Genomic DNA, 24,879 nt, shown 5'->3' on the forward strand with positions numbered 1-24,879 from the left:
GAAGTTGCCATTAGGCCCAGATCCAGGATAAGCGTAATTTCCCTTAACCTATCAATGTGTGAACGCAAATCTGACCTTAGATCATTGTCTAACTTCATTCCACTCCTGGAGGGATCACTATGAATCAGGACACTGACACCTGCTGGGTATCCTAACAAATTCCACACAGCAACACATATTATTCCCGTTTGAAATATAGACAAATTATAGGCACACGCCCATATAGGCTGTTTTACCTGTTGAAATGAATACAGTGTAGCAGATAAACACCTGCTGGAATTTGGCACTGTACAATTTCAGATTATAACCTGTATTCCTATTGGTTTCCTTCTAGCCAGTCATGATCCTTGACCATTCCCTCTCCACCGCAAAATGACGCACGGAGGGACTCTCCAGAAAAGCGGATTGAGGAGACGAAACCTGTCCCGTCAGCGGATTTGAACTGCACGAGGACTCGGATTTCCACAGGGAAAATAAAGTTTATTCCATTATTTATATGTTTATTATTATAATTTAGCCTTAAGAAGCCCCGAACCCTGTAACCCATCACAATGGGTATCTCAGAAGTACTTAACAAACTTCGAGATCGCGCAGATAAATTTCTAAATGAGAAAAACATAGTGACAGATTTCCTTGGGAAACTGGAGGAGAAAACCGGGATCAAGAGAAAAATTATTGCCGTAGGTATGTAATTTTTGTGTAGGCTATTTGGAGGACACATTTGTTGCCATGTTAATTTGATGTGCATGAATAGATACCCTGGATACCTAAATCGAAATAACATGTCTTATTATGTCAATGATGGAAACCTGTAGGCTATTAATTCATAGGAAGCCTGTGTTTGTCGAATGCGCAGCACACTTCGGTTAATCCTTGCTGTGAACACGAACTGCAGCTAATGGAAGTCCTATAAATAGCTTACGCTATGGCGCACAGTTTGGAATTCACCAACAGGTGTGTTTCTTTAGACGCACACTCTTCAGACTAACCTCTACCTACACTGTAATTATAAATTATAAATATTAGACCTACCTAATACTATTGTAATGAAACAAGCAGGGAGATTACTTTCATGAGATTTTTAGGAATATCAATATTTTAATGGTGCAGTATTATAATTGAAAGGACTACTGCTATTACTGTATGTAAACAAAAATAACCAAACTTCCTTCAGATACTTCACTGTCACAAATCCTACCACAGTGCCATGTCTTGGTAGTTTCAGACTGTCCATTATGTTGAATGATTCATTGTCACCCTCCAGAGGACTTTGGCAAGGCATGAGACAGGAGTGCATTCATGCCAGTGGGTGGCACTTATACAGATCTATGTCACATGTTGATATTAGCCCTAGACAGCACCACCATAGAGAGCCATGTGCTCTTGTGCCATGGGTTCAGTTGTGATGATGTAGTTACCGGTGCCTGGTGACCAATGGCACCCACATACTACCATTAACCCACAATTGCTTCCAGCAAATTCGCAATACTGTTTTATTCAACAAGGAATGAATAGCTGCAAGCATGCGCAAGACTAGAGACGTGTCTCTGGGTATAGAGATTAACAAGGAATCGACAAAGCCATAGAACAACTGTAGCCACCTGTAGACCTAAATATGAGAGTAGGCCAATGTAAGTATATCATCACTGGCAAACACAGCCTTTTGTAGATTGGACTATTCTCAAGTTATAATTTCTTCAATGTTTTTTCTGCAGCTGTTACAAGGCATTCTCTCTCTTATACTATTTCTCTCTCGCTGTCTCTGTCTTTGTCTCTGTCGCTCTCTCTCTCGCTCTCTTTATGGCCCCAGAATTATGAAAACAGTTATGCATTGCTATCAAGACAGTTATGCATTTTGCATGACATTCCACAGTTCTGTAAATCCTTTACTATCAGTCAATAGCAGCATTTGAGACTCCTTTCATAATTTCCCTAAGACTAATTACATTCTCATGAAGTAGCAGTGAACTGCTTGATTAGGATCTTTGTGCAGTATAATGCTTGACCACTCGTCGTGTCTCTTGTGTTATCAACAGGTGCAGTGTCTCTGACGGGACTGTATTTGGTATATGGCTATGGCGCCTCCCTCCTCTGTAACATGATTGGATTTGTGTATCCTGCATATTACTCGTAAGAACAGTAGCAAACTAGCTTTAAAGTTAAATGTTTAAGCCAGAGCGTTTATGTGTTGCCATTTTATGTTATGTAGTACCTTGCCTCAAGTAGGGCTATGTCATGTTGGTTACTATTTCCACTCTTCCATGTAGAATCAAAGCCATCGAGAGCACAAACAAAGAAGATGACACAAAATGGCTGACCTATTGGGTGGTCTACGGAATCTTCAGTTTGGGGGAATTCTTCTCTGACATCTTCCTCTACTGGTTTCCTTTCTACTATGCTTTCAAGGTAAGGCGAGAATCAGATGTGTATCACACAGACAGACTATCTGTGTGCCTTATATTCTAAGCAAACTGAAAACGGCTTCAACTCACTCATTGTGACCAACCACTGACCTTACAGTTACAATATAATTCAAGATCACTATAGGCTACGGAATATAGCAGCATATAACACATTAATAAGCAATTAACAAGCCATTATAAGCTTGCTATACATAAACATTAATAAGTTCCTGTCAATAAAGTCTCAGTATACCTGTGATCAAACACCTGTATTTATGCTTTATTAGGCTCATGGAGGTGTCACGCTTTGCTTATGTGGTTACTACAATATGTGTTGCCCTTCAACTGATGTTCCTGTTTTTTTCCCTCTCTCTTTGCCAGTGCCTGTTCTTGTTGTGGTGCATGGCCCCTGTTACATGGAATGGCTCTCAGATCCTGTACAACCGGGTGGTGCGGCCCTTCTTCCTCAAACACGAGGCCACCGTGGACAGCATGGTCAATGACCTCAGCGGGAAGGCCATGAACGCAGCTGAGTCCGTCACCAGAGAAGGTACAGAGGCCCCTGACGGCCCAGTCCAGAAACAGCAAGCTCCTACCCACAATGCATTTCATGTACACCTTAAAGTTAAGTATTAGCTTATTTTCGACTTCCCTAGGGTGTTGTCGTTTCCTCCAAACAAAATCTCCTTGTAAGCCTGTTCGGAGAATGTAGCAATGCTAGTGGAAACGGATTGTATCATTTTGCGGTCAGTACATTCAAAAGCATGCCCAACAAATATTGTACCTGATTTAGTTACACAGCTAATTTCCCTCTGCAGTCCCTAAATAGCTTGATATTTCACAGTATAAATCCTATTAGAGAGCTACGTGTAACACTGCACCCATATAGATGCGGTAACGAGGTCAATGGAACGCAGGCCGTGGGGGATAGAATAAGGATGCGGGATTGGCGCAGATTCAACAAATCTGATCTAACAAAGTGGATATTGGTTAAATCCGTCATGATTGATGTATTGTAACAGGCCCACAATGTGGTTACTAAAGTTCGATTAGGATATACAGTGGGGAAAAAAAGTATTTAGTCAGCCACCAATTGTGCAAGTTCTCCCACTTAAAAAGATGAGAGAGGCCTGTAATTTTCATCATAGGTACACGTCAACTATGACAGACAAAATTAGAAAGAAAAATCCAGAAAATCACATTGTAGGATTTTTAATGAATTTATTTGCAAATTATGGTGGAAAATAAGTATTTGGTCAATAACAAAAGTTTCTCAATACTTTGTTATATACCCTTTGTTGGCAATGACACAGGTCAAACGTTTTCTGTAAGTCTTCACAAGGTTTTCACACACTGTTGCTGGTATTTTGGCCCATTCCTCCATGCAGATCACCTCTAGAGCAGTGATGTTTTGGGGCTGTCGCTGGGCAACACAGACTTTCAACTCCCTCCAAAGATTTTCTATGGGGTTGAGATCTGGAGACTGGCTAGGCCACTCCAGGACCTTGAAATGCTTCTTACGAAGCCACTCCTTCGTTGCCCGGGCGGTGTGTTTGGGATCATTGTCATGCTGAAAGACCCAGCCACGTTTCATCTTCAATGCCCTTGCTGATGGAAGGAGGTTTTCACTCAAAATATCACGATACATGGCCCCATTCATTCTTTCCTTTACACGGATCAGTCGTCCTGGTCCCTTTGCAGAAAAACAGCCCCAAAGCATGATGTTTCCACCCCCATGCTTCACAGTAGGTATGGTGTTCTTTGGATGCAACTCAGCATTCTTTGTCCTCCAAACACGACGAGTTGAGTTTTTAACAAAAAGTTCTATTTTGGTTTCATCTGACCATATGACATTCTCCCAATCCTCTTCTGGATCATCCAAATGCACTCTAGCAAACTTCAGACGGGCCTGGACATGTACTGGCTTAAGCAAGGGGACACGTCTGGCACTGCAGGATTTGAGTCCCTGGCGGCGTAGTGTGTTACTGATGGTAGGCTTTGTTACTTTGGTCCCAGCTCTCTGCAGGTCATTCACTAGGCCCCCCCCGTGTGGTTCTGGGATTTTGCTCACCGTTCTTGTGATCATTTTGACCCCACGGGGTGAGATCTTGCGTGGAGCCCCCAGATCGAGGGAGATTATCAGGGGTCTTGTATGTCTTCCATTTCCTAATAATTGCTCCCACAGTTGATTTCTTCAAACCAAGCTGCTTACCTATTGCAGATTCAGTCTTCCCAGCCTGGTGCAGGTCTACAATTTTGTTTCTGGTGTCCTTTGACAGCTCTTTGGTCTTGGCCATAGTGGAGTTTGGAGTGTGACTGTTTGAGGTTGTGGATAGGTGTCTTTTATACTGATAACAAGTTCAAACAGGTGCCATTAATACAGGTAACGAGTGGAGGACAGAGGAGCCTCTTAAAGAAGAAGTTACAGGTCTGTGAGAGCCAGAAATCTTGCTTGTTTGTAGGTGACCAAATACTTATTTTCCACCATAATTTGCAAATAAATTAATAAAAAATCCTACAATGTGATTTTCTGGATATTTTTTCTCTCAATTTGTCTGTCATAGTTGACGTGTACCTATGATGAAAATTACAGGCCTCTCTCATCTTTTTAAGTGGGAGAACTTGCACAATTGGTGGCTGACTAAATACTTTTTTTCCCCACTCTATTTCTCTGTTTTCGCTGCATAACATTTAGAAGTTGTCCCTTTTCACGTTTAGAAGAAGTGATTGCTAAATGCTAACACCTGTTCGTTTAAGCTGGTAGCATAGCTAGCATACAGAAATCGGTGGTGGTAGTCAGTCGTTTTGAACTGTAATGCAGTTGATTGGTGACGATGACATGAACATGTATTGGGGTTGACATCCATACAAGCATTATACTCCGATTTTTACTTCAACGAAGTGTGAAATGTACATATAAACAATAGCCTAAATGTGGGCTAATTTTGCTGGGGGGCAATGAGGATAAAAAGGATCTTTCCCCCACACGTTTACATGGCATTTCCATTGTTTTGGTTGAGTTCCTTTGACCTCTTTACCGCATCTATTGAGAAAACAATGAGGATAGATTTAATGTGCTGTAGGCTATGAGGTCACACCAGTGATGGATTTCATAAGCTGGCAAATGGTCCAGCAGGGATTAATGTTGTCAACTGAGGTCATAGACAGCTTACAACAGTTAGACGGAAGGATGGCAGGAACCAGGTCATCTGATATAAATAGAGGTAGCTATTTTCAACCTGTGAAAGAATGGATACTTACTGTGAGAATAATGCAAAGAATAAACAAATGAATTTATACAGAATAAACAAATTAGCCTAAATATTGCTATCCATTTAAGTTTCAGTAAAAACTGAGCTATACTGTTGTGTGTGTGCGCGTGCGCGCATGTGTACTTGTGTGTGTGTGTTTTAGCCTCGATTGTTTGTTTCATCCTTTCCAACTGCTTTTGCAATTTCATATGCACAGATCGCTTACTTGTTTCTGAAGGAACCTTCATGTCTCTTTGTTTGCATGTGGCTTGTCTCTTTCTCTCTTTCCTGTCTGGCCTCAGTCCTTCAAACACTGGTGAAAAACAAGAGTATAGTACCACAAGCATCAGGGGCCAAAGGCTTACCCAGCACATCAGATGCATCAGGGGCCAAAGGCTTACCCAGCACATCAGATGCATCAGGGGCCAAAGGCTTACCCAGCACATCAGATGCATCAGGGGCCAAAGGCTTACCCAGCACATCAGATGCATCAGGGGCCAAAGGCTTACCCAGCACATCAGATGCATCAGGGGCCAAAGGCTTACTCAGCACATCAGAATCAGCTGTATGTAAAACAAACTCTTTATTTTTGTAACAAACTCTTTATTGCTTGATTTCCTTTGCCCTTAGTTACTCCCTAACACTGCTCCAGCTAAGTTAATATAGTCCCACTATTAGTTTGTTTGCATGTTCGCTGTGAGTTGTTTCCCTAGAGTATGTGTTGTCTATACAGTGCCTTCAGAAAGTATTCATACACCTTGACTTATTCCACATTTTGTTGTGTAACAGCCTGAATTCAAAATGGATTAAATAGATTTTCTTTCTCACCCATCTACACACAATACCCCATAATGACAAAGTGAACATGTTTCTAGAAATGTTTGCAAATGTATAGAAAATGAAATACAGAGATATCTCATTTACATAAGTATTCGCACTCCTGAGTCAATACATTTTAGTCATTTAGCAGAGCGACTTACAGGAGCAATTAGGGTTACGTGCCTTGCTCAAGGGCACATCGACAGATTTTTCACCTAGTCGGGTCAGGAATTCAAACCAGCGACCTTTAGTTTACTGGCCCAACTCTCTTAACCTCTAGGCTACCTGCCGCCCCAATACTTTATAGAAGCACCTTTGGCAGTGATTACAGCTGTGAGTCTTTCTGGGTATGTCTCCATAGCAGCGGGAATATGTTTGGGGGTGGGGGTGCTGTGAATTTTTTTGCCCGTGCTACAGACACCTATATAGGTCCGCTAATAAAGGACTAGTAAAGGCCCAGAGCACTACTAATATATATATTTGTATTATATTCTTCTTCTTTTTTTTCAGGGGGTGCTGCAGCACCCTCAGCACCCCTACTTCCTGTGGCTATGTATGTCTCTAAGAGCTTTCCATACCTGGATTTTGCAACATTTGCCCATTATTCTTTAAAAAGAATCTTCAAGCTATGTCAAATTGGTTGTTGAACATTGCTAAACAACCATTGCTAGACAACCATTTTCAGGTCTTGCCGTAGATTTTCAAGTAGATTTAAGTCAAAACTGTAACTCGGCCACTCAGAAACATTCATTGATTTGATATGATTTGATTCACTGACTTCTTGGTAAGAAACTAGAGTGTAGATATGGCCTTGTGTTTTAGGTTATTGTCCTGCTGAAAGGTGAATTCATCCCCCAGTGTCTGTTGGAAAGCAGGCTGAACCAGGTTTTCCTCTAGGATTTTGCCTGTGCTTAGCTCTATTCCATTTATTTTTTATCCTGAAAAACTCCCCAGTCCTTAATGATTACAAGCATACCCATAACATGATGCAGCCACAACTATGCTTGAAAATATGGAGAGTGGTACTCAGTAATGTGTTGTATTGAATTTGCCCCAAACGTAACACTTTGTATTCAGGACAAAAAGTGAATTGCTTTGCCAAATGTTTTGCAGTATTACTTTAGTGCCTTGTTGCAAACAGGATGCATGTTTTGGAATAGTTTTATTCTGTACTGGTTTCCTTGTTTTCACTCTGTCAATTAGGTTAGTATTGTGGAATAACTACAATGTTGTCGATCCATCCTCATGGTGAAATCCCTGAGCGGTTTCCTTCCTCTCCGTCACCTGAGTTAGGAAGGACGCCTGTATCTTTGTAGTGACTGGGTGTATTGATACACCAACCAAAGTGTAATTAATAACTTCACCATGCTCAAAGGGATATTCAATGTCTGCTTTATTTTTTACCCATCTACCAATAGGTGCCCTTCTTTGCAAGGCATTGGGAAATCTCCCTGGTCTTTATGGTTGAATCTGTGTTTGAAATTCACTGCTCAACTGAGGGACCTTACAGATAATTGTATGTGTTGAGTACAGAAATGAGGTAGTCATTCAAAAATCGTGTTAAACACTATTATTGCACTTAATATGTGACTTGTTACGCACATTTTTACTCCTGAACGTATTTAGGCTTGCCATAACAAAACATAATTCCACTTTGACATTATGGGCTGTTGTGTGTAGGCCAGTGACAAAACAAATCTAAATTTAAATCATTTAAAATTCAGGCTGTAACACAACATAATGTGGAAAGAGTCAAGAGGTGTGAAAACTTTCTAAAGGCACTGTAACCCCTGTTGTAGCCTCTAAGAAAACCACTCCTTCATTCTAGTTGCTAGTATCAACTCTTAGTTTTGATATCTCATTTGATTGCTATTATTTGTCAGAAATAATTCAATGGTTTAATTGAACAACAGAAGATGACAACACAGTGTGATTGAAAGTCTGAACACTATTGAAATGCATGTCATCAAATTAGAATGTCATCAAATTAGAATAGAGATATGTATTTAATGGAGCATGTGTCAAGCCTCTCACTCACATTGTGGACCACTTTTTTCTCCCCTCTGGCTGGTAAATGTTGTTGGTGTGATCGTTCCTAAACTGATACTCTGTAGAGTCGTGTGGAAGTTAATGGGTGCTAACTAACTAATCCCACTCCACTGCAATCTGTAGACAATGGATACTGATAATGTTGCCATTAGTACCAAAGTTATTTTTCACGTAGTCACTTTCTGCAAGCCTAGAATGTGGGTCTATTGTTTAATTTTGTGAGTGCCTTGTTGGAGGAAATGCAGTAGAAAGCACAGCCTCAACACAAAATAAGCTATCAAAATGGTTTGTCAGAGCTTTTAGCACAGCAACAGATGGCAAGGTCTGTAGTTGAGGGCTCTCCTCACCAACTGTTTTCTGAAGAAAGAAAACAAGGATGTAAATCAGCAAATCCCACTTGTGAGAAGAACACATGCCTGGATTAAAGATTATGCTAGGCTTCCCTCCTCAGGGTCTTATCTAGAACCACTACAGCAGGCATTAGCTGAACTGTGAAAAGAGGTAGTCCACCATCAGCCAATTAGCTGATATTTAAATGATTCTAAAAGTATGCTTCCCACTGCTTTGTGTTTCCCTTTCATAATGTGGTTGTGAAGCTATTTTGAAAGTAATTCTTCCTCACTGTCTTGTGTCTGTTCCTATTCCATGTCTACTCATAAGATGATCAATGAGTTGATCTACACCGAACCCACTGTAGACTAATGGTAAGTGACACACAGTCACACTGTGTGTGTATACAATATCACTCACTGTATTCACCTGGTCAACCACAAGGTTTTGTGGGCAGTGGCTGGATCTGGTGGCATAGATTACTAATTGCATTAACCAAGTGCTCTATCCTCATCAAGGAATAGTTCATTACCAAAGTTTGTCAGATGTTTTTAGACTTCCAAATTCGTCTCACGTCATATGCCATCTGTTGTGTAGATCCAGCTATACGGTGTTCCCAAATGAATGAGAAAAATATAGGCACCGTCTACTTTCTGCTATGTAAACTCCCCTCCATATGTATTTGGACAGTGAAGCTTATGTTTTAAATTTCTTCATGTATAAGTCCACAAATTGATGTAGCAACTGCAGATTGCCTCTTTATGTGAATTTGTCCACATACTTATGACTTGCTCAACTGGGGGACTAGATACATGAAGTGCTTTAATTTCTAAACGGTAAAACAGATACAGTGCATTTGGAAAGTTTTCAGACCCCTTGACTTTTTCCACATTTTGTTACGTTACAGCCTTATTCTAAAATTGATTAAATTACATGTTTTCCTCATCAATCTACACACAATACCCCATAATGACAAAGCGAAAACAGGTTTTCTGAAAGTTTTGCAAATTTATAAAAAATAAAAAACAGAAATACCTATTCAGACCCTTCACTATGAGACTCGAAATTGAGCTCAGGTACATCTTGTTTCCATTGATCATCCTTGAGATGTTTCTACAACTTGTTTGGAGTCCACCTGTGGTAAATTCAATTGATTGGACATGATTTGGAAAGGCACACACCTGTCTATATAAGGTCCCACAGTTGACAGTGCATGTCAGAGCAAAAATCAAGCCATGAGGTCGAAGGAATTGTCCATAGAGCTCTGAGACAGGATTGTGTCGAAGCACAGATCTGGGGAAGGGTACCAAAACATGTCTGCAGCATTGAAGGTCCCCAAGAACACAGTGGCCTCCATCATTCTTAAATGGAAGAAGTTTGGAACCACCAAGATTCTTCCTAGAGCTGGTCGCCTGGCCAAACTTAGCAATTGGGGGAGAAGGTCCGGGAGGTGACCAAGAACCCGATGGTCACTCTGACAGAGCTCCAGAGTTCCTCTGTGGAGATGGGAGAACCTTACAGGAGGACAACTATCTCTGCAGCCCTCCATCAATCAGGCCTTTATGATAGAGTGGGCACATGGTAGCCCGTTTGGAGTTTGCCAAACGGCACCTAAAGGACTCAGACCATGAGAAACAAAATTATCTGGTCTGATCAAACCAAGATTGAACTCTTTGGCCTGAATGCCAAGCGTCACGTCTGGAGGAAACATGACACTATCTCTATGGTGAAGCATGATGGTGGCAGCATCATGCTGTGGGGTTGTTTTTCAGCGGCAGGGACTGGGAGACTAGTCAGGATCAAGGGAAAGATGAACGGAGCGAAGTCCAGAGAGATCCTTGAAGAAAACCTGCTCCAGAGTGCTCAGGATCTCAGACTGGGGTGAAGGTTCACCTTCCAACAGGACAATGACCCTAAGCACACAGCCAAGACAACGCAGGAGTGGCTTCGGGACAAGTCTCTGAATGTCCTTGAGTGGCCCAGCCAGAGCCCGCACTTGAACATGATCGAACGTCTCTGGAGAGACCTCAAAATAGCTGTGAAGCGACGCTCCCCATCCAACCTGACTGAGCTTGAGAGGATCTGCAGAGAAGAATGGGAGAAACTCCCCAAATACAGATGTGCCAAGCTTGTAGCATCCTACCCAAGAAGACTCAAGGCTGTAATTGCTACCAAAGGTTCTTCAACATAGTACAGAGTAAAGGCCCTGGGTCTCAACCCCGCTCTGTGCAATTGGGTCCTGGACTTCCTGACGGGCCGCCCCAAGGTGGTGAAGGTAGGAAACAACATCTCCACTTCACTGATCATCAACACTGGGGCCCCCTCCTGTACTCCCTGTTCACCCATGACTGCGTAGCAATGCACGCCTCCAACTCAATCATCAAGTTTGCAGACGACACATCAGTAGTAGGCTTTATTACCAACAACGATGAAACAGCCTACAGGGAGGAGGTGAGGGCTCTCGGAGTGTGGTGTCAGGAAAATAACCTCTCACTCAATGTCAGGAAACAGCAGAGGGAGTACCCCCTATCCACATTGACGGGACAGCAACGGAGAATGTGGAAAGTCCCTCAGCGTACATATCACTGACAAACTGAAATGGTCCACCCACACAGACAGTGTGGTAAAGAAGGTGCAACAGCGTCTCTTCAACCTCAAGAGGCTGAAGAAATTTGGCCTGTCACCTAAAACCCTCACAAACTTTTACAGATGCATAATTGAGAGCCCACAACCGCAGGGCTCTCCAGAGGGTGGTGCGGTCTGCACAACACATCACCGGGGGCAAACTACCTGCCCTCCAGGACACCTACAGCACCCGATGTCACAGGAAGGCCAAAAAGATAACCAAGGACAACTACCACCCGAGCCACTGCCTGTTCACCCTGCTATCATCCAGAAGGCGAGATCAGTACAGGTGCATCAAAGCTGGAACCGAGAGACTGAAAAACAGCTTCTATCTCAAGGCCATCAGACTGTTAAACAGCCATCACTAGCACAGAGAGGCTGCTGCCTACATACAGACTTGAAAATCACTGGCCACTTTAATAAATGAGCACTAGTCACTTTAATAATGCCACTTTAATAATGTTTACATATCTTGCATTACCCATCTCATATGTATATACTGTTTTCTATACTATCTTAATAATGTTTACATATCTTGCATTACCCATCTCATATGTATATACTGTATTCTATACTAACTATTGCATCTTAGCCTATGCCGCTCTGACAATGACATTGCTCATCTATATATTTATATATTCTTAATCCATTCCTTACTTAGATTTGTGTGTATTAGATATTTGTTGTGGAACTGTTAGATATTACTTGCTAGATATTGCTGCCATGTCGGAACTAGAAGCACAAGCATTTCGCTACACACGCAATAACATCTGCTAACCATGTGTATGTGACCAATACATTTGATTTGATTTGAATACTTATGTAAATGTGATATTTCAGTTTTCTTTTTTTTATACATTAGCAAAAAATTATAAAAACCTATTTTTGCCTTGTCATTATGAGGTATTGTGTGTAGATTGATGTTTAAAATTTTTTTATTTTAGAATAAGGCTGTAACGTAACAAAATGTGGAAAAAGTCAAGAGGTCTGAATACCTTCAGAATGCACTGTATGTATCCTCAAATAAAAGGTGACATTCTATACTGCGGACTCGTGAAACATTTGATCTCAAATCCAAAATGGTGGAGTATAGAACCCAATTTAAAATTGTAGCTTCACTGTCCAAATAAATATGTTGGGGAGTGTATACTGTGCCCATATTTCTCTTTCATTTGCCGATATTTCTCATGCCATTTTGACATAAAACTACCTTGAAAGTGTCTTACAAAATTTGATTTTGTGAACTATGAGCAACTACGAGTGAAATATGAGCAACTATGAGTGAACTATGAGCAAGTGTATTTCATTATCTTTACAGACCCACAGGGAGAGGCATCCAACCAAGACAAGTCTCAGTAATGGTACTGAATACAGAAAACCAAACCATGCCAGATTCACAGGAAGGACTTTGGTTTCCATGTTGACGTGCAAACTGCTGAACCACTAATACTTGATGTCTTATGATTGGAAAACAATGACACAAGTCTGACAGAGATTGGGATACCATTACACAGACAGATAACGGGACAGGAAAAAACATAACCAAGGTAAAATGCTGCTTCATATCGACCAAAACCATTGCAACTGAAAAACACTTCACATCCGCGATGTTGTGGGTAGTTAGTTGAATGCTATGCAATGTCTGATATTTTGACCTTCTCATCACCTGATTAGAGTAACTGAATTTAACTGGTCTTTGGTTTACAATCAATCCTTGTCCTTGTCCTCCAATGCAGGAGTGTGAGGGCTCAATGCTTCAACAATAGCCCACAGTGTTCTGGTCTTAGACTTCATTGCTTTAGTTTTCACTGTTGTCCTTTGTTTCTTTTTTATTTGGACATGTTTTTGTCTCTTTTTGTCTTGTAACAGTTTTGTATAGTCAGATCTAGGCCATATGAAAATGAAATTGACACATACTTCTACTGTAAGTTAGAAATGCATTGGGTCTTGGAATCCGAGTGATATAATTGTCCAATGTTAAATACTAGTACTGTGTATTTAACCAAACATTTAAGTTGAAGGAGAAAGGGTAATAAGTGGTACTAGTAGTCATGAGTTATGCAATTAAGTTATTTCAGAAACATTCCTTTATTCCTTTATTATTATACATGTACCTATGTTGTACTCTCAAAAGGACATAAAGTAAGTTGTACCTTGTGTATCAATAAAAGTGTCCTTCTTATTAAGTGTATTTTTTTACTGGTCATGTTGCTTGTCATCATGATGATCACAGATTATTTGGCATGGAGCAAAGGAACTAACACCGCGTTCAAAGCAACTGGGAACTCGGAAAAATACGAGGTCAAATCATTACGTCAGTGACGTTCAGGTCGGAAAGTCGGAACATTAGAAAGAGCAAGAGTTCCCGAGTTGAAATTCCGAGTTGGATGACCGTTCAAATCGATGTTTCCCAGTTGGAGTTCGTTTTTTTACGAGTTCCCAGTTGTTTTGAACGCACTGAGGTTGGCAGTCGGAGAGTTCCGAGTTCCAGTTGTTTTGAACGCGGCATGTGCTAGTCAGAACTAGGAAATCGTAAATGTCCGACTTGCTAACTGGTTGAAGTTATACACGTGCCACGTTCAACGAATCAGCATGTCGGACATTTCCGGCAAAGGCATTTTAGAGGAAAGAGTGCTCTCTAGTCGTCATCATCATCATTGGCTCAACGCCAATCAAAAACGGTTTCTAAATTGCGTGTGGGCAATAAATACAATTGAATGTATTATTCAACAGAGGAATAAATTGTTTTTTTCTTGATAAAAACATAGGATTAACAATACAGTGAACAAGGTAAAACATAAAATATGTGAGCAATGACGTATCTGTCTCACACGAATGACGTGTCAACTTCAGTTCCACGCAGAATCAGTTGTTTTGCCTCAACCTTTGTAGCTAGCTAGCTATGAATATTAATTTTGTCTGAAGTTATGTTGTATGTAGAGTTAGCGACGTTTGCCAGACAGCTTAGTGAAATTGCACCCGTAGAAAGTCTTCAGTTTTCTACCAACAGAGAAGTGGTAAGTTTAGGAGACCCCGCAACACCATTGACTTGCTTAGGAAATCTGGCGTCTCATGTCAAGTAGACAGACACCAACAGGACTCTGATGCAAACTGTTTCGTAGCTAGCTAATGTTACATGTATAGACAGAATCTTCCACGGTGTCATTATTGCAGATAGTACGCTCTGCAGAATGAATATCAGCATGGGTGCTAAAAATAAGAAGCGAGTGGTACTTCCAAGTCGACCAGATCCGCCCACTGTGGAGCAGATTCTTGAGGACATCAACAGGGCCTTTTCGAATGATCCAGTCTTCAGCGTCCTGGAGGATGCCAACCAAGGTATGCGCCTTTGAATCAGGGTTGTACTCATTCGTCTGATTCCGTTGCAAAACATTTAGCAGTGGAAACCGTTTACTCCAAACGTAAATCGTTTTGCAACGAAAACGAGTTTCTATTGGACAAATTCAGGTAGGTCACTCTGTTTCGTTCCGTTTGCTCTGTTTTTTATTTTTATTTGTTATTTTATGACGGCCTACACCGGCCAAACCCGGACGACGCTGGGCCAATTGTGCGCCGCCCTATGGGACTCCCAATCACGGCCGGTTGTGATATAGCCTGGAATCGAACCAAGCACTGAGATGCAGTGCCTTAGACTGCTGCGCCACTCGGGAGCTTCAGTTTGATTCCTAGAGTAAACGGTAAAGAATCCGACTAATGAATACACCCCAGTACATCAGTCAAACAGATGGCAAGTCATTCAAGGTAGGCTCATCGAAATGACATTGCCACTAGCAGCACCGCAGATATTGAGATGAGCAAGATGCAAGACGTTGCTCTCTCACAGTCACACACAGTATCTGTGCATGTGCACGGGTTCTCATCACGCTGTTACAATGTGGTAGCCAGGGCACCAAAAGAGCGGAAAGGTTGAACCTCGTGCTTCACAGTTTTGCGGAAATTGACCCACTATGCTGTTAACTTTCTGCATCTTCATCATATCGCTGAGTCTACCTTTAAGTAGCCAATTCATGTCCACCTTTAAGTAGCCTGTTCATTGACATGGTAGCCTGCCTTATTACTAAGTGAATTCAAACCGACACTTTCACTTTATTTCACCTAATGTAATGTTGAGCTTTCAGCAAATGGTCTACTTGATTAGGCAGCCTATATGTTTTAACAAACCTATAGAACTAAACTGGATTTTGTCCCCTTCCACAGATGCCAAGAGGGAGTCCTCAGACAATGAAGTGGAGACAAAGTACCTTCAGAGCCGCAGGTACTTGGAGATGAACGAGCGGCTTCAGGAGTTTAGAGGTGAACTTGTGCAGCGGAGGGAGGAACTGCGGGTGGCCAGAGAGCAGTTGGAGATCAGTGTGGCCGAGGTCAAAGGGAGAGCCCTCTGACCAGTCTTCCCTCACACCTCAGGGCTGGGGGTGCACATTACCTCAGCTTAAACAGATTCACTAGGAACGAACATGCCACCTCAATCTCGCGGATGAGGTTCTCATAGCAGAAAATAGAAATGGGACACAACAGTTTAAAATTGTCTCCATACCTTGGTTTGACTTTTCACGAAATGGTAAAGCAAATTAGTTATGTGTGTTGTCTAAATTTTCTATAATGAATATTAATAAAATAATGATTGTAATCAAATATAACTTGTTTTTTAATGTTCAATCACACTGACATGTGCATGGATCGAGGGTCAGGCAGGAGTCAGGCTATGGGTCATATGACTATTATTATATTTTAACTTAAAGGTCATTATGTAGTTAATGCAATGATTAAGTAAATGTCAGTGTAGAGTATATTTGTTTATATCTTAATTAGCTCAGAAAACTCCACATTTCATTGGCATGAGTGCATGCTTAGTCAATATTATTGAAAGCTCATATTATATTGCTTTGATATGTTCAAGAAAAAGTCATATTAAGGTTTTAAGTCAGCCAGGTAAATGAAACACGTCCACAATTTATTTGATGAGGATTTATTATGATGACTTTCATTCCTTGGCCTATATCACATGGTACCATTTGCCTATGGCCCTGTTCATACATGGCATGAGATTTCTTCTACCCCATATCTGATCTGGTATAATACTTATTTCCTTTCACCCAGTGGTCCAACTTAATTGAGCCTATCCTAGTTGTAGCAAAGTGAGTAATATCAAAATGACACAGGTCTCACAGGAAACCTAATTGCTAATACAGTATTCCAGTTCCAAGTCATGGCCGATCCAAATCGGCTTTCTATTCCACCTTGGGAGGTGACTAGACTCGTTCACAACCAGTTTCCAAATCATTCTGGTGCTTTCAAGCATTGAATCTAACTTTATGTAATTTAATGCCAGGTATAAACAAGGTCTATGACATTCATGGTGTAAAACCTTAGATCTTTTAATCAGATTCGTAACATACAGTATACACCATTTCAGTTGTAAGGACCTTTACAAAAGATTTCAAGAATACTGTCTTCATTTTTGACAACATTCCTATGTAATGCATTCTCACTACTAGTCTTTAAGGGCTGTTTATACATTATCAATGGTCATTGTGACAAAGGGGCTTGGTTCATTGCATTACTCAAATGCTTTGGAAATGTTACCTGACTCAATTTAACATTGCACATTCAATTAGAATAAACAGCTCTTAAATTCCATGGAGATCACGCCAGAGTAGTTTCATTTCTGTCGAGCACTTCTCTCAATCGAGTTGTCTTGGTTACATCTCTAAGAACATATGAACAGATGATGTTACAACTACAGAGAATATGAATTTTTATTTCTAAGGTCTTTATGCTTGAGTTCTTTGACCTATCACTACTGACAGCAAGACGTTTAAGCGGATATTAACACATTCTGTAAATATTTCTACAGAATAATTTCTGTACGAGGACTCTTCTATAGAACCCAACAGTTGTTTCTCTCTTAACGACCATCATCCACCTTCACAACATATTTTACCTGCTCTCTGATTACTTTATGTGATTCTAGAGGCAAACACAAATATAATGTCATAGCATTCAATTGACAAAGGCATTTACAGCTATTAAGTTGAAATACAGTCATTCAGTCTGTTCATCTACAATTAGAATCAATGAGCATGGCATCTCCTCATTGCCACTTGATCCAGATTGCAGTGGACTAGAAATGCATGTTTGTTCCCATGGCTGGTTCTTTTTTGTTGGTCTTTTTAAATAATGAAGAATGCCACTGAGGATAAATTAATTTCTGTCCAACATCCACAATATGAACAGATGTAATACAGGTATATTTAGCATGATGTAAGGAGCAACACACATTTTAGTTTTTGCTCACTGGGAAGCTTATAGAGTTCTACTGTATGTCTGCACCAATGTTCCCTTACATTTTTTGGAGCACTGAGCAAATTTTTGGTCTTGTGAGCGGAAACTTGAATGTTGTAAGAATTTTGTGCTTGAAATGTAGCCTACACGTTTTGTGCTCTTGAAGAAGCAGTAACTCCCTATTGCTGACCTATAATTATCTATAACTAGGATAATAACTCCCTACTCAGCAAAGAATATCAACGAATGTGCACACGCACGGCTCTGCGCTTTGAAATGAACTGATCTGAAAAGCGCATTCCACTCGCGGGTGATTGAAAGACCGCTCATGGCTACCCCCACCAATAGAATTCTACTCCATTGCACTCTGGCTCTGCCTACAACAAATTAACAGACTCAATCTTGCAAAGTTAGATTTGTTTTGGTTTGTTGCATTGAAAAGGGGCTGATATAATGTTGATTCGATCACAGAATATGTTGCTCTATATAGTGCAAACTAAAGGGGGGGGAATTCAGTGAAGTTCAATCTCTTGCAACTCTGAACTGCCTGGCCTTTCTGCGTGGCAGTCCTGGAGGAGGTGCAGGGCTGCGCATGCGCTCAGTTTAGAGGGAACATTGGTCTGCATGCATTTACAATACCGTTTATAAGACAGAATAAAGATAACATAGTGTTCCAGCAGTGCTGATTGTTTAACATTAACTATTGGCAATAATAATTCCTGCAGTGGTTCTAAAGTGAAGGCTAACAGTGTGGTATCCTCAGTAGTAAGTAATTTGGCGAAGGCGAAGCAGTAACATGTGGGTACATAAGTAATACTTTACATAATATTATGTCCATATTTTGATGTATTTCAACAGTCTTTTTCAAATTAGTTTGGAGCCACAGTAGTACCTTTTAAAAAACACAAGTCTTCCAGCTGGGTTTTCACTCAATGATTTGCATATTGTTTTTCATTAATGGTTGTTCCTTCATTTTGATGATGGTACTGTATGTCTTGAAATCCAGACACAATTGTATTTTTTGTATGTTGTCATGTCTACACTAATCTTCTAACAAGCAATGGTTTATATACAAATACAAAAATTACAAAAAGGTGCATTTTGTATGAGATTAGGCTACTCCCCGTAACTCTTAGGATAGTGTTATTCTATCCAATGAAGTCCTGTCTTAATGCATACATCCAACTTGTATGAATGGCATGTGGGATCAGATGATTTGAAATGACAAGTGTTCTTTGTTGAAGACATGTTTCTGATGCATTGAGGAAAAATAAGGTTCAATACCCGAGGTAAAAGGATTGATATACACAAGTGTTTGTGTTAGTTTCAATCACAGTAGGATTTTTCTCATCTCAAATGTACAGAAATACATGCGGTACTACGTAGTAGGTACTAGGCTTCAGATTTTTCACATGACTTCTCATTGATTGTTGTTGCTTGGCTCTGTGCGTCTTGCAGGCAGCATGCCATGGGGCTGGGTATGTAGTTGAATGGGGTGACCCGAACTGCCTTGCTGGGGGAGCTCTGACGAAAATGGCCGAAGCCGCCTGTGTGAGTTTCCACAGAGTGAGCGTTTCCAGAGGATGCTGTGCTGTAGCTCTTTAGGGATCCATCAGAGTCTCCATCTTGGCCGGAGCCAATGCTGATCTTTCTAAGGAGGGCTAGTCTCGCTGCCTCCTCTGAGATGATTGGAGCTGTCTCAACAGTTGGAGAGGTGCTTGAGTTGGTCTTGTTGGACGAAAAATCCTCAGTTTGGACTGTAGCGTCGCTCGTCTTTCTTGACTTAAGTAAAATGGTCGGCAGTTTCCTTTGCAGTGCTGGTGGTTTTGGTTTTGGCCCTTCAGGAACAGGCAACAGAGGCAATGCAGTAGATGGCAGAGTACTCTTCAAGATTTGAGGCACATCCTCATCCCGAATCCTCCTCCAGGTGACTCTGTCATTGAGGCGTGATTCAGTTCTCTGCTGCTTCTTCTTTGTATCGTCCTCACTCTTGGCTCGTCCACTTGAGTCGGAGGACGAGGAGCGGAGGGAGGAGCGGCTGGTTACTCTGCTTAGTATGTTTATGCTGGGCGATGAGGAATGACGCTTGATGGTGTCTCTTGCCTGCTGCTTGGTTGCGGTGACGTTTCTCTGAGGCACCCTGCAGGGACTCTCTGAGCTGGTTCTCCTGGCTGGACGCCTCGTTGAGAGGTCTCGGTCACTAGAGCAGGCTCTGGACAGAGTCACAGTCTGCCTTTGAAGCCTCTGCTCCTGCCCCTGCCTTGGCTCTTGCCTTTGCTCGGGCCCCTTTCCTTGCATCCTTCTTGGTCCCTGAGCAACTGCCTTTAGCTCTTGGCATCGAGATGAACATAGGTAGACTGCAGGAGCACCTGGAATTGCTCTTCTGGGCGATGCATGCTGTGAGGTAGGCACAGAGCGTGAGGACGAAACGTCACGTCTTCGATTCATTGTCTTCGATTCCTTGATAAAGGTCAATTGCCTCAGGAACCCATTGCGGTCAGACTCGCTGCTGCTTGAATGGGCAGATGTCATGCAGACTAAGTCAAAACGATTTGCTGGAGGGATTATTTTTCCTGCCACCTGACTGTTTTGTCTGCTGATACTTGTGGGTTGGTTGGTTACCAATGGAGATAGAGTTCTGGACTGTCTTGCTGCATTCTGCATGAAGGGTATTCGGACGGGTGACTTCTGTGTTTTGTGTCCTGGAGATTTTGGGCTCTGATTTGAAGGAACAGTGGAACGTCCCTTCCTTTCAGGTGGACTACTTGCTGGTGTGGTATCTTTTTGGGGAACATATTTACTTGTTTGTGAGGGGGAGGTTATTTTCTTCTGTGACTGTCTCGATGGAGTAGAGCTTTGAGATGATCCAGAGGATGAGCTCTTTGGTATCCTCGGAGGTGGGGTTGAGCTTCTTTTCGGCAAACACCACTGTGTGGAGTCCAGGGGTTGTCCCAAACGGTGGAGACTCCTTGACCTCTGTTGAGCAAGGTTTGGATTCTTTGGAGCATCTGTCTTGGGTGATTCTTTATTAGGAGGCGGCCTTTGCGAAAGATTTGTCTCTTTCTTAGGTGTGTATGTCACTGTTCTACCTCTGAAGACCACTGGCAGATTTGGAACTGGCTTACGTTGGTTGAAGTCCAGTGGTTTGTTTGCTTTTTTGTCTTTAAAGATCTTCTTTTCTTTAGGCGTAAAGCTAGATCCAGACATAAATGAGAGGACAGATTCAGTCTCTTCAGAGGAATGTTCTTGAGACTTCGATGCTTGTAACCGTGTGACAACAGAATTAGCTCCTTCTTGTATTGCTCTCCATTCAACACTGTTGAGGTCTGAGTCTTTATCAGATGCTATATCGTCACTGTCAAAGTCTTGTTCATTGTTCCATCCACCGGACACTTTCTGCATGTCGTTTCTTTGTTTCTGCTTCTTCTCTGCTTTCTTTCTTGCAGAGAGCTTCTTCCTCTGCTTAGGCATTGCAGATGTTATGCATTTCTGCAGAAGATCATCCTCTGAATCCATACTGACTGAGCTTGGTGAGCTTTGTTCCTCATACTGATTGTGGATGTGCATTGGTCTTGTTTGTTGGACCTGGTTAGATATCTTGTTGTGTTTGTTTTTCACCCATACTTGCTTGGATTTTGATTGGTGTTCCTCAAATTCTGCATCACTCAAAGAGCTAAGAGATGAACTAAGAGAGTAACATGGGGGTGTTTCCTCCATGATTAGTTTGTGCTTGATCCTATTAAAGCCTTTGGGTCTTGTCTGGTAATTGTCAATCCGACCAATATTAGTCATACTTCGGGAGAGAGTGTTTCTGCTGGACTCTCTCATCTGTTTTCTCCCTGTCCTTTTCATCACTCCCTCCTCTTTGTCTGTCTGGTCATCATAGAAGCAGCAAATGGCTTCATCTGTAGGTGTTGGATGGCACATGGACTGAAATGCCTTATTCCCCTCTAGTGCTCTCTGATTTTGGTTCCCTTCTATGTTTGGCTTTATGATAGGTAGATCCAGTTTCCTTGTCAGGACCTGTCCCTGCTTTTGTCTTTGTTGATTGGGTGATTGATCAAGGTTTCTCTGATTAGCCACTCTATCAGCCACCTCTTTGCTCTGCATCAGTACTTTTTGAGTGGATATTACATGTTTGATTGACCTGCTCATTTGATTGACTGGTATGTCAGGCTGACTGGTCATTTTAGTGGGCTTGTGGAAGTGCGAGAAAACCCGAAGGTCTTCAATTCTCTTTGCCTCTTGATCCAAACATTCCTGTTTGTTCATATTTCTAACCCTCCAATCTTTTGCCCCCTTGTCCCTCACTGGGTACTGAAGTGTTTCATCACTTAACGATGTTGTGCTGGAAAAGTTGACAGGGGTGCCCTCAGCAGAATCAGTGTATGATGAATCATCAAGATATAGGTCCTTTTGTTGCATCACAATCCTTCTCCCTGAGCACATTTGATTGGCATTGTTAGGAACCATCATATAAACAGGTATAGCTTTTCTGGTTTGGGAGTTTAGAACATGGGTAGGTAAGGTGGAGATCAGGGAGGGCCTTACTTTCCTGAACTTGGAGGGCATTGCTGAATTGATGCATTCTTTGAGAATTTCTATATCATCATCTGAATTGCCCTCGCTATATCTTTCCCCTTGGTCCATAAAGGAACGATGCTCATTGTCATCTCTCTCGCCATGAGCCCGTGGGAATGTTGGATTGTTGTCCTTTTGCTGGAGTAAGGGGGTCAATTTCAGTTCCACATCCTTCTGAATGTAGTGCTCGTGGAGAGGTAGAGCACTCAAGCTAGAGGCGCATGAAAAGTTCTCTGTGGGCTTTTCCACTGTAAAGTAGATCATGGTGTCCAAATCTGGAGGCAGGTTGAACCTTTCCTTAAAGTCTGCAATTTCCATGAACTTGCGCAAGCTGCTTTCCCACTGCCCTGCTGTCCCAGCATTTTGGGTTTCTGGTCCATTTGATTCAGCAAAGCATGGGGTTTTGCTTCGACTGGGGGGCATGGTTTGCCCTGGACTGTCAGGAAGATCACTTGGACTTATGGTTCCACTGATCATTCCGCTGCATGGATCACTAAGTATGGAGCTGGCAATTGAGTGAGACTCAAAGCTACCCAGTGAGCTGACCGAGCTACAACGGCTCATCACAAGTGGGGTCTCATGGATGTAGTTCTCTGACGAACTTGAAGGTGATCTGTCCTCAAGTATTCCTGGTGATACACCCCTGAGGAACACCTTTTCACGTTTGGTGGGGCAGGGAATTTCAATAGGATCAGACCCAATGCTCAAACAGGTTTTTGAATCAGTGACTAGCAGTTGGCTATCACTTAGATCCTCCAGGGTCTCATTCTCCTCCTCCCTCTTTACCAGATCCCCATCTTCCATTTCAATGATCTCAAGTGATGAGTCACTCTCCAACTCATTTTCACTTTGACTCTGTCCGTCAAGAGCTCCATCACCAGAGGAGAGGGAGGACAGAGAACTGCAACGGGAGAAACAGATTGGTGTGTTCTCCACTGAATACTTCTGCAGTGTCTCCATTGGTCCAATGGTTGGACTTCTAGCAGAGCTCATTGGAGAAAACTTGCCTAAACTCACTCCAGTCATCACAGTTGGGACCCAGGCTTGTCTCCTCATTGCTTGAGCTGCCTGCACATTGATGGCACTCTTTGCAACACCAAACTTGGTGACACTTTGAATTAGAGGGACATGTTGGTAGGAAGGGGACAACTTAATGGAAGTCATGCTGACATCAGAAGAGAGTTTAGTTGATGCACTAGCTGGTGTTTGCGGGGGCAGCTCTTGGCTCTTCTCTGTTTCTGTGCTATTTAGTTCAGGCAATTTAACTTCTTTGTTGTCCACAGAATCTCTCTCTGGCACATCGATCTGACTTGTCTCATTGAGGACATGAGCTCTGATGTTAAGATATTCTTGATGGGCCACCTTAAGATCAAGCTTGTTAGGCCGTCTTTGAGATGTTGCTGATCTTGCTGAGGGCCTAATCTGGTCCTTGCTACCACAATAGCCATCACTGGTACTGCCACTGTTGAGACTGTCAGTGGACAAACTTGCATGGGTGGTTTTGAGATGTAAGAGAGCATGGGCTCTGTTTAGACGTTCTCTGTGTGCAAAGCTGCTGGTATCAGAGAGCCGGCAGGGGGAGCATGACTTGGCCCGGGCCTCATGGAGTTCATCTGATCCATAGGGCCAGTCTGCGAAATGGTCCTCTGAGCTAAGGCTGAAGCTGTCCTCCGAAGATGTATGCATGGTAATGTCCTCCACAAGCTTATCAATCTTGGCCACGGTGTTGGTGATCTTTTTTGCTAATTGTTCTGCTGCAACAGACACCTCGTCTTCTGGAGGCGCTGGCCTCTTATCCTCTGTCTGTGGTGGCTCCATATCTCTCTCCGGTTCACTGTCCTTCTTGCGAGGCTGGTTTTGAAGGAAGTTGGAATTGGTCAGGAACATGGAGAGCATGGAGAAACTCCCTGTGTCCAGACTACTGGAGACATTAGGGGCCTCATCGTCGTCAAAGCAGCCTGAGTCAGATGCATAATCCTTTGCCAGGCTCTCGATATGCCGCAGCGGCTTGTTAATGCTTGGATGCTTGGGGCTGCTTTGTTTTTCAATGGAATCAAATGTTTCAGCCAGGTGCTTTGCATCTAGCTCAGCCTCCAGTGCTTTCTGCTTCCTCATGTAGAGCGAGGGCATGCAGGAACCAGGGGATATGACTGCAGCATCCTTATACTTGAGGGGCCGGTTCGTGAGCAGGTTCCGTAGCGCTGCGGCACTTCCCATGGCTATCATTTTGTGCTTGGAGTGGATGAGGTTGCGCAGCATGCTGACTGCTCCCAGGTCCCACAGCAGCTCCTGGTCCTTGGGACTGCGGGCAGAGAGGTTCCAGAGGGTCCCACAAGCGTTGCTCACAATGGTCAGGCTGTGAGAGCGCAGGTGCTGAAGCAGCGTTTGGAGGCAGTTGTGGTCCCTGAGGATTTGCCTGAATTGAAAGAAGGGAAAAAATACTTAGTATTCAAGCATGTTAGAATGTATTTAGTGGATATTTATGGCAATAATTATTGAACATTTGCGCTGATATACAG

General features: G+C 42.3%; 3 protein-coding genes across 7 annotated transcripts in view; 2 read left to right on the forward strand and 1 right to left on the reverse strand.

Annotated features, from left to right (window-relative positions):
- Nucleotides 1–366: 366 nt before the first annotated feature.
- LOC121533686 (receptor expression-enhancing protein 6-like) lies at nt 367–13,658 on the forward strand. 5 transcript variants are annotated; one of them, XM_041839831.2, is made up of 7 exons: nt 367–684; nt 2,037–2,130; nt 2,268–2,406; nt 2,784–2,952; nt 5,956–6,012; nt 6,049–6,218; nt 12,795–13,658. In XM_041839831.2, the coding sequence occupies exons 1-7, from the start codon at nt 552–554 to the stop codon at nt 12,921–12,923; spliced, it is 891 nt and encodes a 296-aa protein (XP_041695765.1). In that variant the 5' UTR covers nt 367–551; the 3' UTR covers nt 12,924–13,658. The 5 variants fall into 5 exon arrangements, with proteins under 5 accessions (XP_041695765.1, XP_041695768.1, XP_041695764.1 ...); XM_041839830.2 differs by having other exon boundaries at nt 368–684; nt 5,956–6,156; nt 6,193–6,218; XM_041839833.2 differs by adding an exon at nt 9,182–9,225 and having other exon boundaries at nt 371–684; nt 5,956–6,218; nt 12,795–12,882.
- A 632-nt stretch (nt 13,659–14,290) lies between these two features.
- LOC121533687 (UPF0449 protein C19orf25 homolog) lies at nt 14,291–16,129 on the forward strand. Its single transcript, XM_041839836.2, has 3 exons — nt 14,291–14,493; nt 14,651–14,815; nt 15,695–16,129. The coding sequence occupies exons 2-3, from the start codon at nt 14,668–14,670 to the stop codon at nt 15,877–15,879; spliced, it is 333 nt and encodes a 110-aa protein (XP_041695770.1). The 5' UTR covers nt 14,291–14,493; nt 14,651–14,667; the 3' UTR covers nt 15,880–16,129.
- Nucleotides 16,130–16,447: 318 nt separating this feature from the next.
- LOC121533685 (adenomatous polyposis coli protein 2-like) overlaps nt 16,448–24,879 on the reverse strand; it is a 41,428-nt gene continuing 32,996 nt past the window's right edge. The window contains exon 15 of the mRNA XM_041839828.2: nt 16,448–24,776. Within this exon, the coding sequence (XP_041695762.2) occupies nt 19,172–24,776 (5,605 nt within the window). The 3' untranslated portion in view covers nt 16,448–19,171. The remainder of the gene's footprint in view (nt 24,777–24,879) is intronic.

Source organism: Coregonus clupeaformis, chromosome 20 (genome assembly GCF_020615455.1).
Source record: "Coregonus clupeaformis isolate EN_2021a chromosome 20, ASM2061545v1, whole genome shotgun sequence".
NCBI classification, from domain to species: domain Eukaryota; kingdom Metazoa; phylum Chordata; class Actinopteri; order Salmoniformes; family Salmonidae; genus Coregonus; species Coregonus clupeaformis.